This window comes from Ipomoea triloba, chromosome 14 (assembly GCF_003576645.1).
Source record: "Ipomoea triloba cultivar NCNSP0323 chromosome 14, ASM357664v1".
Taxonomy (NCBI): domain Eukaryota; kingdom Viridiplantae; phylum Streptophyta; class Magnoliopsida; order Solanales; family Convolvulaceae; genus Ipomoea; species Ipomoea triloba.
The window spans coordinates 14,974,364-14,989,381 of record NC_044929.1 but is presented as its reverse complement, the minus strand read 5'-3'; the positions used below and the strand labels follow the sequence as shown (position 1 = coordinate 14,989,381).

Here is a 15,018-nt window from a genome sequence, read left to right as displayed (position 1 = left end):
AAAACCTATGATGAGAAACCATTGGTAACATTTGTTCAAAAGTTAGAATAAACCCCTTTTGCTTATCAGACATGAATGTATACTTTTGTTGAGACAATCAATTTCAAGGTCCCTACTCAAAAGCTCTAAAAATCAACACCAAGATTCTTTATATTGTCCTTCAACTATTGCATATGCAATTGGAAATATACCTTCATTACCATCCAGACCAATGACAGTAAGCATCACTCCACCAGCTTTGTCTTTGGCAACCCTCAACTCCAATTATTGGCCTACAGTACTTGAACTCCTCTTTACAAGCTTCCCAACATATATACATTCTAAGGAATCTCCTTTTACCTCCTTCATATTGAAGATTAGATAACTTTGATACACAAGTGGTCTTTGGATTAGTTTTTTGCATTTCCAAATAACTCCAAATTCTATTGGAATTGTCTTCAATTTCACCCTTAATTTCAGCATTAGCAATTTTCAAAGCCTTGTATGCTTGCCTTATATTCACTGAATGGTGATCATCAATGCGCACTTTCTATCTAAATTCATCTAAATTCACTCATCTTCCAATTACTATTTACATAAATCTATTTTTTTCCACCTCTTTGCAACTAATTTTGAAGTTATCAACTTGTTATCATTCACCCATGGACAATTTTCATGCACATCATTAAAAGAAGTCACCATCCAATTGCCTTCATCACGATCTTTCCTACATGTTACCTGCCACCTACACCCATCTTGAGAACATGTAGCTACACACCTAATATTGTCATTTTTATTAAATTTTAGTTCTTTACCAAACTGGATAGCATATGTGTGAACATCATCTTTGAAAGCCTCTTTATTCAAAAAAGATTTTCCAAGCCACAATGGAGAAGGAAAATCTAGAGGAGGAATAAGAGACCTAACATATTCTCCTAAATTTACTTCAGTCCCTATTTCATTATCTGGAATATGAACATCATCAAATAAATTAACCTCCTCATCTAAAGGACTCTTTTCCAGTTGACTGTATACCATTTTTCAAACCTCCATCACCTGCATACTCAACGGTTGGATATGTGAATTTATCAAAATCTTGGTCATCAACTCTGCACTACTCAATTTCATAATCACTGGCTTCAAACTCCTCTAACTCATCTGCTAGATGCTCACCATGTTCTCCCTTTTCCCAATCAGAATCATCTCCACAATCATTTACTTCTACAACATCTTCATCTTCACCTACCACCCCTAGGATAATCCATATCTCAATTACCTTTGGCCTCAAACCACAATTCACCAAGTTCCAAGTATCCAAATATGTAAGTAACTCTTCTAGCCCATTAGCAGTCTTATTAAAACACCTACTGTCCTCTTTCTTATATCCCAACTACTGAACCTTCTCCTTTTAAGTTATGATTCCCATTCATCTCAATCCATGTCATTGAAAAAGTTAACACTACCTCCCAAATACTTAGGTGGTTTACCTAGCTCTATCCTGCTCTCATACCTTATTTTAAGGGTAAAGGTGTAACTACTTTGACTACCTGGTTTAAAAAGAAGTTAATGGACACATAGTCAATACCTCTACTTTAAAGCTACTTTTACAAAGATCATTGGATATTATAAAATTAAAAATTAAATATTAATTGAACTTTACAACTAGTAGACCCCATGTGCTTAAAACCTACTACATATTAATGGCACAAGGTCCCATTTTAGATAGTATTTCAAAGCACATACAGCTATGCGGCCACATTCATGATTCATAGTGAAAGTAACAAAAAGGGCAACAAAATGCACAATTTACAACAATGAAATCTATTTTTCAGAATACACACTTTACAACAAGCTAGCTGGAAGCTATTATCAACACAAACATTATAACATAGATGGAAACCATTAACAACACACCCACCAATATTACACAACATTCACGAAGAATATTATACTCACCACCAATATTATACAACACAAACACCATCGTAGACAAAAAATTAAACTGTAATGGACACTTGTTGAAACGTATGCGCGACCCTCACCCACCTGCGCTTCCATTCTCAATGATCGAACATACAACAAGAAAGCGTAGAGATTTTTTACATTTTTTTTTTTTTTGCATAATTATGGTTAAACAATTTGGGGATTTCGAATGAGTTCGTTTATTGGGTTTTGTTGTCTGAAATAGGAATGCGTGGATGGTTGTGTATTTATATTACTGCCCTTCATTTAGATGGAGACTAGAAGGTCAAAGAGACGGAGGACGAAATCAAGCAAAAATTTTAAAGTTGAGAACTTAATTTGATAAGAATGATAATCGGTGATCAAACTAATAGTTTCGCAATAGTCAGAGGACTAACTCTTAATTAAATTATCAAATTCGAGCACTTTTTTATAAATTGATTAAAAAAAGAAAGAAAGTTACAACTCCTCTCGAAGTAATAGGTGGAGACCATTAAAGAGATATGGGAATTCCCTAGTAATAATTTAAAGACAAAATTGTTATTATTTACTAGTTATTCACTTTTTTTGTTAAATTACGAGATATTCTTAATAGACTCTAACTATAAGAGGCACCATACCAGACCGATTCAATTAAGTGATAAAGTAATAGCCATATTAATTTTTCTATACGAAACGAAAATTTGAACTCCCAACTTCTTTTAAGGAAATGAGAATGTACGGCCACTCACACCAATCAAACTAGTTCAACAAATTAATAATGTAATTTACAAATTTGGCACCACAGAAGCATATAAATATAACAATTATAAGTGCATATTTGTAAATATAATTCTTTAAATATGCATTAATATTTATTACAGTAATAACTAGTTTTCCTAATGCAGTTTGAATTTCTATTAATTAGAAAAATTATTTGATTCAATCCACCATGTAAAATAAAATAAAAATAAAATTATTAGGATCGATTACGATTAAGACAGTTCACCACTCTAATTGCAAAAATTTTAACTAGAAAAAAGCAAAAATTGGATAAAAGTGCTATAATTAAAACGATCTAATTGCTCCAATCTCACTGTTGTCGACAAGGAGAGCCTAAAATAACCCTAACTCCCTAACACAATCCACTTAATCTAGCAACACTCATGTTTGAGTAACAGGAGCTGAAAACCTAAGACATCAACAAAAACATTAGTAACCTCAGCAGCAAACATTTTCCTTCTTTATATCAATCAAAGAATCTTTGCTCTGATATAAGTGATGTAACTAACAAATTAAAGCAGTATTCCTCACCCTGATTCTTAAATATGTCAAAGGTGGAAATTACGATAATCGGAATAATAGTAATAATGATAATGATAATAATAATAATAATAATAATTTAAATAAACTCAATAAAGAACTAGAAGGAATAGAGAGTGAATTTATAAAATGTTTGTTAACTCTAGCAGAGATTTTCCTGTCCTGTTTGTTTATCTACCCTCATTTGTTGCTTGTAAAGAGCCATCCCTCATTAACCTCAAGCTCAGACTGTTAAATCGCTCTCTTGAGTACTGCCGAGATGCTTTTCTCCAGTCTGTACCTGCCTTCATCATTGCCGCAAACTCCTCATAGCTTATGCGTCCATCCTGCAACAAACAAACGGAGATTAATCCCTGACCTGTGCAAATTTCCAGAAGAGATGCTCAAGGTGGCCGCCTAGGCGCCCCTTGGACGAGAGGATTTTACCCTTAGGCCTTCCTCAATAGTGGAGATTTTGGTGTGGTTTTTGAGGAGTTTTTGTAGGTGTGATTAGGAAAGAGAAAATAGGAGCAGAGGAATAAAAGAAAAGGAAAAAAAAAAAAAAAAAAGAAGTATTCATGAGTGCACGCGCTTGCCTGGGCGCGAGAACTGCGCCTCATGCACGTGAGGCACAACTGTTCTGAATCACGGTGGGCCCCACATGACTGCCAAAATCTCTCCTCCCTTGCAGGAGAAAAAAACCACCAAAATCTCCTCCCCACATTTGCTAAACCCCCCCCCCCTACGGACATTAGTCTGCCGGCCGACTAGGTGGCCTAGGCGCCCAACTTGGCTGGGTGTTTTTTCTTTTTTTTTGGTGTGCTGTTATTCTTATTATTATTACTTGGCCGCCTAGGCGGCTAGGTTCCCCCGGCCGCTTGACTAGCGTCTAGTACCTTCTACAACATTAGAAAGTTGATGAAAATCTGTTTTTTTTTTTCGCGTAATATATGTCTTGGTGCTAAGCTTGTTCCAGATTTAACCAAGTTTCCACACAAATATATTCTTCACTCACACTTGCATAACATCGGTTTAGAAAAGAATGAAAAGCGTTGAACATCCAGACATACCCGTGAATGGACATGTGTAGAGCTGCACGAAAACTCACCTTATCTGTGTCAACATCATGCATGATGGCACTAATTACCGCTTCATTGTTTCCATCGTCTTCATCACTCAAAGCACTCCGCAACTCATCGACTTCTATGAAACCATTCTGATTCTGGTCAAAGAATGTAAAAGCTTTATGCAGATGCTCATCATTAGCCATCCTTCGGAGATGAACAGAAACAGCAACAAATTCCCCATAATTCAAACTTCCGTCTCCATCGACATCAGCCTGCAAAAAGAAAAAGGGATCATAAATGCAGCATAGAAAGAACTAGTAATGTATGCTTGAACCAGAGAGCAAGAAGGTGGTGGGCTTTACTGTGAAAGACAATCAACTACAAATCCGAAAAGAAACTACCAAGATCACAAAATTTAGCAATATAATCACTTTAAAACAGGAGAGTTATTTCCATAATGATATGAAGCCTCACAGAAGAAAGTTACACAGTACTTAATTTGTAGGTCAAATTAATATCCAGATATATAATTGTTAGCTTATTCAGTTATTTACAATTCCCATTGGCCACAACACACGAGGGTTGTTAAAAATAATATCTACGACATGGCACATCAGGGCCACAAAAATTGGTAAATGTAGCCAATCATCCAAGGCATCAAATGAACAGGCTTACTTAGCATGAAGGTGCTTTCACCTAACTAATGCAAGAAAATCTACCATCTCAAATTCATATCAGTTACAATATGATCATATAATTACTCGAATAAATGATGCAAGTCTTTTGACTTGTATTCCCTCGTCTACAGACACAGCCAAAGGGTAGACACATTTTGGCACAGAGAAACTGCCCACTTGAGAGTGTTCTTGCTTCTCATTCCATCACTACTAATATTTCAATTTAATGAGGTGGTTTTGTTAGAATAAAATTTCTTAAAGAAATAAACATTAAAGTAGTCTTCAATATCAACAGCTTATATGCAACTGTAGATTGGCTATGCTAGATTCACGTTTTGGGGGACAGTGAGAGAGTTGAGTATGTGTGCGCTTACAGCATCCATGAGAATTTGAAGATCTGCGTCGGGGATATGATGTCCAAGCTTTTGCAGACCAACTCTAAGTTCTCCAAGGTTTATCTTTCCTTTCTTGTCAGTGTCGATCATGTCAAATGCTTCCTTTATGCCAGCAGCTTCTTCCACCGACAAAAACTCAGCAATTACCTGTTTGTGCAATGTTAAGAGGTTGAACTGTCAAAATATTGTTGAATTGATGTTTCTATCAATAAAAAGGAGCATAAAAAGTGGTGAAGTTTCCTTACAGCTTAAGAATATAATCATGAATATATATAACGATAAGTCTATAAAATTACCGTTAGGGCTCTTTTCTTGAACTTGTTCATCACTGAAAACTGTTTGAGTCTTGCTTTCACAGTCTCGCCTAAGGAGACATTTGGCGCTTTCTTTATATTCTGTAACCACGGATGCTCTGCAGTGATATATATATATGAACCAAAAAACAAAAGCTAAGCATCGCCTTTCACAATAAGAAATGACCCGTGTTGCTGTTCAACTTGAACTTGGAAAAAGTTTTACCAAGAACTTGCTGAGCAGTAAGCCGCTGATCAGCATCAGGGTTGAGCATTTTCTTTACAAGATCCTTTGCGTTATCAGAAATTTTAGGCCACGGATCTCTCTTGAAATCAACTACAGATCGAATAATTGCCTGTGCCACTCCTTGTTCAGTTTCTACATCATACAAATGACTTCATTGAAACACACGTAAAAACAAAGATAGTTTTTTGCACAAGTTCAGTAACCAATGGCACGACATCTTTTTTAACACGACCAATGTCTATCTCATATACTAGGATACTGAAAATTAGTGTGTAACGATGTATATTCAAGACCAAATAAAGAAGAGCCGGACCTGCCCAAAAGGGTGGAACACCGCAAAGAAGAATATAAAGTATAACTCCAGCACTCCAGATATCAACTTCTTGGCCATAGTTGCGTTTGAGAACTTCAGGAGCCATGTAATAAGGACTTCCAACTATCTCGTTAAAGCGTTCACCTATAGATTAAAACTAAGACATTTAAAATACAGGACGTGTATAGCAAGCATGACAGTATTATTCCTAGTGTTGATATTTTAAAGGAAAAATGTTGGCATTATTTCATTAATAAACTTCACTTACCAGGTTTAAAGAAAACTGACAACCCAAAATCAATTGCCTTTAATGGAGCTGTCTCCTTCTTGTTTGCAAAAAGAAAATTCTCGGGTTTGAGATCGCGATGCATCACTCCATGCCTGTGGCACATCTAAAACACAAGGTAGCACAAGCTGTTTTAGAAAGTGATCATAAAGGATTTCTGGCAATTTGCATGCGGTCTTAAAATTCATTTGTCTGATCAACATATATAATAATATGTTTCGTGTTTGCATAATTTATGAATGTAATCAGTATAATCCCAAACTAGAATTGATGAGAAATGTGAATAACGTGATAAGTTGATGAACTCAAACACTATGGAGTATTGAAAACGGACATTTATGGGTTTTCCAATAAAAATTAGAGAATATTACACCTTTGAATTAAACATTATGTGAATAAACAGAATCCATAAATAACTCCCTATTACAAACTGAGAATTAAAGAATATGACTAGTAAAATTGATACCTGAACAACTTCCACAATTGTCTTCATAACCACGGCAGCTGCCCTCTCTGTGTAGTGTCCCTTTGCTACAATCCGGTCAAACAACTCCCCGCCCTCGCACAATTCCATCACAATGTGCACCGCACTATCGTCCTCATAAGTGTCCTTCAAGCTCACAATATTCGGGTGCTTCGGCAAGTGCTTCATGATCTCAACCTCCCTCCTTACATCATCAATATCCACTGCAGTCCTCAGCTTCTTCTTCGATATAGATTTGCAAGCAAATTTCTCGCCCGAGTCTGCATCCGTGCACAAGTATGTGACCCCAAACTCCCCCCTCCCAAGCTCACGCCCCAAATCATATTTGCTGTGAATGCTATCCCCTGTAGGATCCTTCAACACAACAAGTTTTTCCGGGCCATCATTGCCTTGATATGAACCATAGTCAATGGCAAAAGGGTTTGGTTTGTTCTTCTTATCCTTAATCTTCTTTCTATTCTCATTCTTGGCCCTAGGAGAACCGCCCGGGGTCACACAGCAATTCCCCATTCAAAAGCTCAAATCTTGAAATATTATTCTTATCCCTCAGAAACCCTACAAATCATATCCGGAGTATCCATTCAAACTGAACCGTATCTTTCAGCCAACAAATCAAACAAGTGAAACTATCAACAAAATATAGTAAGAATAATAATATATGCAAAACAAATTGATTCCGATCTTTTGTTTTAAAAAAAAAAATTATTAAAAATGCCAATTATAAAAGAGAGAATAGATTCTGGGATCCCCAGGAGATTCAAGAATGTTGACCATTTCTGAGATTCACAAAGGGCTGGGGGGAACCCACCTTTTTAAGAGGAAAACAAAAAACCCAGAAGCTGCATAATGGCGAAAATTAATGAAATGCAGCAAAAAGTTTGGAAAAATTTTATCTTTTCAATGAACATATATATTTTGATTTTTCCCAGACTGTAAAACCATATTTTACAGACAAGGGAAGATGAAGAATGAAACTCACCTGGATAAAATGTTTGGGGCCAAAAAGAAGAGCTCAGACAAATGATGGTAAATGGGGAAGTAAGGGAAAAGAATGTGAAAGTGAAGAAGAGATGGAAACAGCCATAGAAGAGAGCTTAGGAATGAAGAGAGGGGTCAAAGCTCTCTTTTTTGGTGAGAGACTTTCAACCCTCAAGAAATTGAACTCCTTAACCCTCTCAAGTCTCACCCTTTCTTCCTATCTATCTCTCCCTCTGTTGCATTCGTTTGCTCTCTCTCTCTCTCTCTCTTTATTTCTTTCCCCTTTTTTTTGAATGATTTTGTCTCTCACCTCATTTGCACTTTTTCATGTCGTGTACTTTAAAAATTTTTCAAAGTACAAAATCCCAATAAACAACCAAAAAATAACAAAGAGGTCCAATTTTGAAATTATAAAATAGTACTAAGAAATTTTGCAAGCAAAGATTTTGTTTAAATAATATTGTAGTGGTAAGGTATATTTATACATTATGATTAGTTACCACTTACCATCAAGCTAATTGAAAGATATGGTCAAGCCTATACATTATGATTATTTACCATAAGCTAATTGAAAGATATGGTCAAGCTTACAAGTTACCTGCTTAAGTGACTTATTAGCTTTCTTGGTTTGAGTTTGTTAGTTATTAGTAACTGGTTTGTTTCTTCTCCCAAAAAGTCGAATTCTCAATCTAAATGGCCTACACCTGCCCCGATAGAGCATTTGAGGGGATATAAATCACGATGACTCAATGGCTCAACAGACATGGCCAAATGATGGTGCGCACAAGAGATCTATCCACTTTTAGCATTATCCCCATACTCCCAAATGCTAGTTTATTTCTCACACTATTGGATAGTGACTACCAGTTTTTCCTCGTCACTCAAAAAAATATGTGGTTAAGATCTAAGGGTTTTAACTTATGTAATACTTCATCTGTCCTATTTTATCTGTCATATTTACTATTTATTGATCAAACCAACTCTTTTTTCTTTGTTTATTTTCTTTAGTATTTTTTACTTATTTTTAAATTTGATTTTTTTGTGTTTAATAATACTTTTAGTGTAGTTTCTAACTATATAAATTTGGCAAAAACTTGTGTGAGACCGTCTCACCATGAGACGGGTCGGGTCGGGTCGGGTCAAGATACAAATGTAACACTTATATGCACAAATATCATACTTATATGCTCAAATGTAATACTAATCAGGAATAAAATTTTTGTTACTTATAAGGGTAAATGTAATACTTTTAAAGGAAAATACAATACTTTTACATTTTGATTTAAAAGTATTACATTTTTGCACAAAAGTATTATATTTGCCCTTATAAGTAAGGAACACTTGTCAACATTACTTATTATGAAAAATGTATTACTTTTTCTCTAATAAGTAACAAAAATTGTATTCTTGATTAGTGTTATATTTGAGCATATAAGTATGACATTTGCATGGTGTTTTGACCCGACCCGACCCGTCTCACGAATAAGGATCCGTGAGACGGTCTCACACAAGTGTGACCCTATAAATTTTATATACTAATACTAAACTTAATATTATGAAAAATTGGATTAAAAATAACTTCAATCAAATCTCGTTAATCGAACCAAACACATAAAATGGGAGGAGGGAGTAGCACTCTTGGTTTTCCTCATCACTCAATTAAAAGAAAATGTGGTCAAAGCCAAGGGTTCGAATTTATGTAATAACACCCTTGGAAAAATTGTGACTTGAATGAGAGAGCAAATCAAAACTCGACTAGATTAATTTCATCTCATATGATGCAAATATAAGCGCAATGTGCAAATCTATCTTTTAAATGTAATAATATTTGTGTATAAGTAATAAATCTAGAGTAAATGTTGTGTTTTTATTCTCTTGATTTGATTAGTAAAAACAATTTGAGTTACTCTTTTATGAGATCGTCTCGCAGATCGCTATTTGTGAAATTAATCGGGTCAAGATATATGAAAATCTAATACTTATACTAAAAAATGCAATATTAATTAGGAATAATGTGTTTGTTATTTATAAGGGAAAATGTAATACTTTTGAGGAAAATATAATACTTTTAAATAAAAATTGTAAAAATATTACATTTTTTTCAAAAGTATTTCTCTTATAAGTAACAAACATTTTATTCATAATTAGTATTACATTTTTCAGTATAAATATTACATTTTAATATTGACCTAACCCGTCGTACGGACAATAATATGTGAGACAATTTCACACAAGTTTTTGCCAAACAATTTTTATATGAATAATTTAGAGTTAAATTCTATTTTTGGTCCTAGATTTATAGATGACAGTCCACATTTAGTCCTTTTTTATTAGAATATCATCATTTGGTCATAGCATTATTGTGGCATGACCATTTTTAGTCATTCATCAACAAAATCGTTGAAATGTCGTTAAATACAAAGATATTTTGATTTTTTTACACAAAGTAAGTGACCCACTATATTTTTTTATGTTTACCTTTTAAAAAAAATTCATAATTAAAGATCAAAATGTCCTTGTATTTAATGATATCTAAAATGTTTTGTTGATAAAGGACCAAAAATGATCATGCCACAATAATACTAGGACCAAAAGTGGATGTTATGATAAAAAAAATGACTAAAAATTGACTGCTATATATATATATATTAAAATTATTTTACAATTTCTAACCAAAACCTGTACAGTTTTACAATTTACACTTCACATCAACTTTAATAACTTGTGCAACAATTTTACATTCAAAATCAATTAATCTCTGGGACCGGATGGAATGAGTCCGGGTTTCTATCAGCATTTATGGGATGTCGTTGGAGGAGAGGTGGTTGAATTTTGTAAGCTGTTTATGGAGTCGAATAAGTTACCCTTGCATGCCAATGATACGTACATTGTGCTGATCTCGAAGAAGGCTAAACCTAAAACTATGATGGAGTTTCGACCAATAGCGTTGTGTAATGTGCTCTACAAAATTGCAGCGAAGGTCTGTGCAAATATATTAAAAAGTCTATTGAATGGGATTATCTTGGATGCTCAGAGCGCCTTTGTGCCTGGACGTTTGATTAGTGATACCATTATGCTTGCATATGAAGCTCATCACTATTTGAAACGAAAGACACAGGGTACGGAAGGGGTGGTGGCGTTGAAAGTGGATATGAACAAGGCCTACGATCGAGTAGAATGGAGATTTGTCGAGGCAATGTTGATTAAAATGGGTTTTGCACAAAAATGGGTAGATATCCTGTTGGAAACCATCACTACGGTCAAATATTATGTACTGCATGAACAAAATTAGCTAGGCCCTATTACTCCTGGAAGAGGTCTTCGTCAAGGAAATCCCTTATCTCCCTATTTGTTTCTAATAGTGGCTGAGGGTCTGAGTGCGTTAATCAAGAAGCAAATGCTCGCGGGAAGTCTGCATGGTGTATGTGTAGCTAGAGGTGCACCACCAATATCTCATATGTTATTTGCAGATGACTGCTTCCTGTTCTTTCATGCTAGTTGTCAAGAAAGTTTGGTAATGAAGGGTTTGCTGGATACATACTCTGCAGCATCGGGTCAAAAGATAAATTATGAAAAGTCAATTACTTGTTTTAGCACAAATGTGCCGCAAGCTGAAAGAGCAATTGTGACCCAAACATTGGGGGTGGTTGAAGGGGATACGTCCGGGAAATATTTGGGCTTGCCCTCCTTAGTAAGCCGAAGGAAAAAGGAAATCTTGGGATTTATTAAAGATTGGATCCTAACCCGGATCCGGAGTTGGAATTCAAGATTTCTTTCCCGTGCTGGTCGCGAAGTTTTACTAAACAATGTAATACAGGCCATGCCCGCATATGCTATGATGGTTTTTCTCCTACCTGTGGGGCTGTGTACAGACATAGAGACGTTGATGAATGAGTATTGGTGGACGGGATAAGTAGGGAGTGGAAAAGGGGTTCGGTGGAGAGCATGGAAGGGATTATGTGTACCGAAGGTTAAGGGTGGATTGGGATTTAGAATGCTTTATGAGATGAACTTGGCATTGCTTGGTAAACAAGCATGGCGGTTGGTAACTAAACCTACTTCGCTAGTGTCTCAGGTTTACAAGGCTCGGTATTACCCGAATTCATCCTACTTAGATGCTAAGGAGGGCAGTAATCCTTCGTTTATTTGGAAAGGAATGTTGGTTGTGCAGGACACATTGCGGAAAGGGTGTCGACGTTGTATTGGTAATGGGCTAGAAACCATAGTGGGTTCAGATGCTTGGCTACTTTCTGATGATAATCCGTATGTTCAAACAATTTTGCATGAGTCAATTTTCTATGCTCCAGTTGCCTCTTTGATGAACGAACAAGTCGCAGACCACCAGACACATGGACTTGGCATTGGGATATTAAAGGTGATTATATGGTTAAGTCTTGTTACCGGTCTCTCACGGTTCAAGTTTGGGATGGTAGACCATGGAATAAAATATGGACTTTGCATGTACCACCTAAGGGTGGTGGAGGAAAGTTCTTGTCACCTTTTTGCTAACTGTAGCGAAGTAAGGAAAGTTTGGAGGGCAATGAGATTGGGCTTTAGTGGTCATGAGGTAAGTAATATACCTGCATGGTTCTTTAGCTGTATTAATGGATTGCATGGTGATAAATTGGATTCCTTTATATTGACGTGCTAGGGGTTATGGAATAGTAGAAACGAATTTGTGTGGAATAACATCCCTTTTGATGCTAATATGGTTATACAGCGGTCGACCTCTTTCATACACAATTGGAGACTAGCGCAGGACAATTCGGGTACACATGCTACTAGCAGTGAGGCGCGAGAGAATAGATGGATTCGTCCGCAGCGGGGTAAGCTCAAGCTAAACACGGATGTCGCAATACATCAGGGCCATAATGTTATTGGTCTTGGGTGGGTCCTTCGAGATGATGATGGTACTTTCCTTGCGGCGAAGAATGTGCATGTGGCGGGCTCGTTTGATGTTAAGCAAGCTGAGGCCCTGAGCATGCGAGAGGCCCTAAGTTGGTCCAAGGACACCGGTATGGGGGGTGTGGATGTGGAAACTGATTCACAACTTTTGTTTAATGCTTTAAAGTGTAATTCTTTTTATTCTGCTTTTGGTTATTTAGTTGATGATATTAAAGAATTGGCATCCCTGATTAATGATGTCGAATTCGGGTTTGTTAGGCGATCTGCGAATTGTGCCGCCCACATTGTTGCTAGGGAGGCCATTTCTGAGTCAGGTTGCGGGGAGTGGTTAGATTCCCCTCCTTTTTTTCTTGTTGACTGTCTCGTTGGAGATTTAATGAATTAAGTATTCCTTTTCAAAAAAAAACATCAACATCAATTCATCAAACTAATAAACATCAATCTAATAAACATAAATTAATTTGAAACTAATAAATAACACAATTTTTCAAACTAATAAACATAAACTTATGTGTCTCTAATTTCATCAATCACTTGTTGAGTGTAGGACAACTTCCTTGTTTTCTAAAGCCTACAAAGTTCAAAAGAGATCAATAATAAATAAGCTAGTATTTTTAAAAATTAAAAGGAAAAAGATATTTTATTAAATTACTTGCCTTATTCATTACTTTGTATAGGTTGGAAACAATTTCAAACATGAATTTCATTACATAATAGCCACATTTGGTATTACCTCTTTGTTTAGTATACTACATTTGAATTACAATACATTTAAGAAATTTTATTAATAAAAAACAATAAGCTTGTTTTACAAAGTGTATGAAGTATTTACCGAATATGTAATCCATTTTGGTGAACAACTTTGTTTCCTTCCACTCAACATGCTTGTTGCAATTACACACCTATTAATATAAGACATAAAATATATGTCAATAATTGGCAAAACTATATTAATAATAACTATTAATTATTTATAAATTTATATACATTTCCATTATCTGTTTAATGTCCTCACGTGGTCCTTGACCAATTGAATCAAACCAATAAATCTCATATAATAGAGGACTTACCGCCATCAACATCCAATGCCGACTACAAATAAGTAGTTTATTAGTTTTAAGTATATAATATATAATAAAAGTATATTATATGACGCCAGATTTCAACATGCATAACTCCATTTACGTCCCACCAATGGAGAACGTAAACTTTCACGTGCACCCGACCATACTCACTTTAGTTCAAAATAGCCAGTATTTAGGATTACCTTTAGAGGATCCGCATGCGCATATCACTAAATTTATTCGAGCTTGCGGGATGTACAGACAATAAGGAGTTAGTGAAGAAATCATCAGATTGAAGTTATTCCCATTTTAAGTAGTTGGAGAGGCAGCACGTTGGTTAGAGAGTCAGGATGACCACCATTTTAGATCATGGCAGCAGCTACACAAAGAATTCATGAACGAGTTTTTCCCAATCAGCAAGACTATGGGGATTAGGAGACATATCCAAGAATTCAATCAAGGTCGATTGGAGAGCTTGGGAGAAGCTTGGAGGAGATTTAAAGTTTTAAAAAGACAATGCCCGCAAGATCTCATGCATCCATGGGATGCAATCAGCTCATTTTATGGAGGCTTGACTGATGAAGGGGAAATGCTCCTTGACTCATCTTTAAGTGGTGCGTTTGTCTCTTTAGCATTGCCAGAAGCGGAAGAACTAATAGAAAGGATTTCGAAAAACACCTCGTGTTGGTATGACCGAAGAGGAGAACATGGCGGCATGTACGAGATCAACAGTCACGTGGCAAACGAAGCAAAAATCGAAGCGATAAATCATGGGATCAAAAAGCTACAAGCTATGGTAGAAAAGATGGAAGGGAAATCGAAACCTTGCATGACCTTAGTATCATATTGCAATATCTGCGGAGGACCGCACAACACCAACATATGCACATCACCGTCTACAACTGAACATGTGGAGGCGGTTGATTATCAAAGGGGTCCTAACTATAATGCTTATGGAGGAAATCAGAGACAGAACAACAACTGGAAACAAGGGGATGGGTGGAACAACAACAATAATGAAGGATTTCAAGCAAAAGCGCAGTACAACTATGAAAACAAACCTACTTATGGACAAAATGAGATAGGA

General features: G+C 35.9%; 1 protein-coding gene across 2 annotated transcripts; it reads right to left on the bottom strand.

Moving 5' to 3' along the window:
- Positions 1–3,183: 3,183 nt before the first annotated feature.
- Positions 3,184–8,255, bottom strand: LOC116004627 (calcium-dependent protein kinase 8-like). Of its 2 annotated transcripts, none has more exons than XM_031244752.1 (9): positions 7,964–8,255; positions 6,967–7,581; positions 6,483–6,606; positions 6,215–6,358; positions 5,881–6,033; positions 5,658–5,773; positions 5,341–5,508; positions 4,331–4,561; positions 3,184–3,569 (listed from the first exon to the last, which is right to left on the bottom strand). In XM_031244752.1, the coding sequence occupies exons 2-9, from the start codon at positions 7,492–7,494 to the stop codon at positions 3,414–3,416; spliced, it is 1,620 nt and encodes a 539-aa protein (XP_031100612.1). In that variant the 5' UTR covers positions 7,495–7,581; positions 7,964–8,255; the 3' UTR covers positions 3,184–3,413. The 2 variants fall into 2 exon arrangements, with proteins under 2 accessions (XP_031100612.1, XP_031100611.1); XM_031244751.1 differs by having other exon boundaries at positions 6,967–7,539.
- Positions 8,256–15,018: the final 6,763 nt, after the last annotated feature.

Excerpts from the sequence above, each read along its gene's own strand:
- LOC116004627 (XM_031244752.1), bottom strand. The coding sequence starts at position 7,494 with ATGGGGAATTGCTGTGTGACCCCGGGCGGTTCTCCTAGGGCCAAGAAT. Across the intron at positions 5,774-5,880 it reads TACTGCTCAGCAAGTTCTTG|AGCATCCGTGGTTACAGAAT; the intron begins GTAAAACTTTTT and ends ATATCACTGCAG. Across the intron at positions 4,562-5,340 it reads TTCAAATTCTCATGGATGCT|GCTGATGTCGATGGAGACGG; the intron begins GTAAGCGCACAC and ends TTCTTTTTGCAG.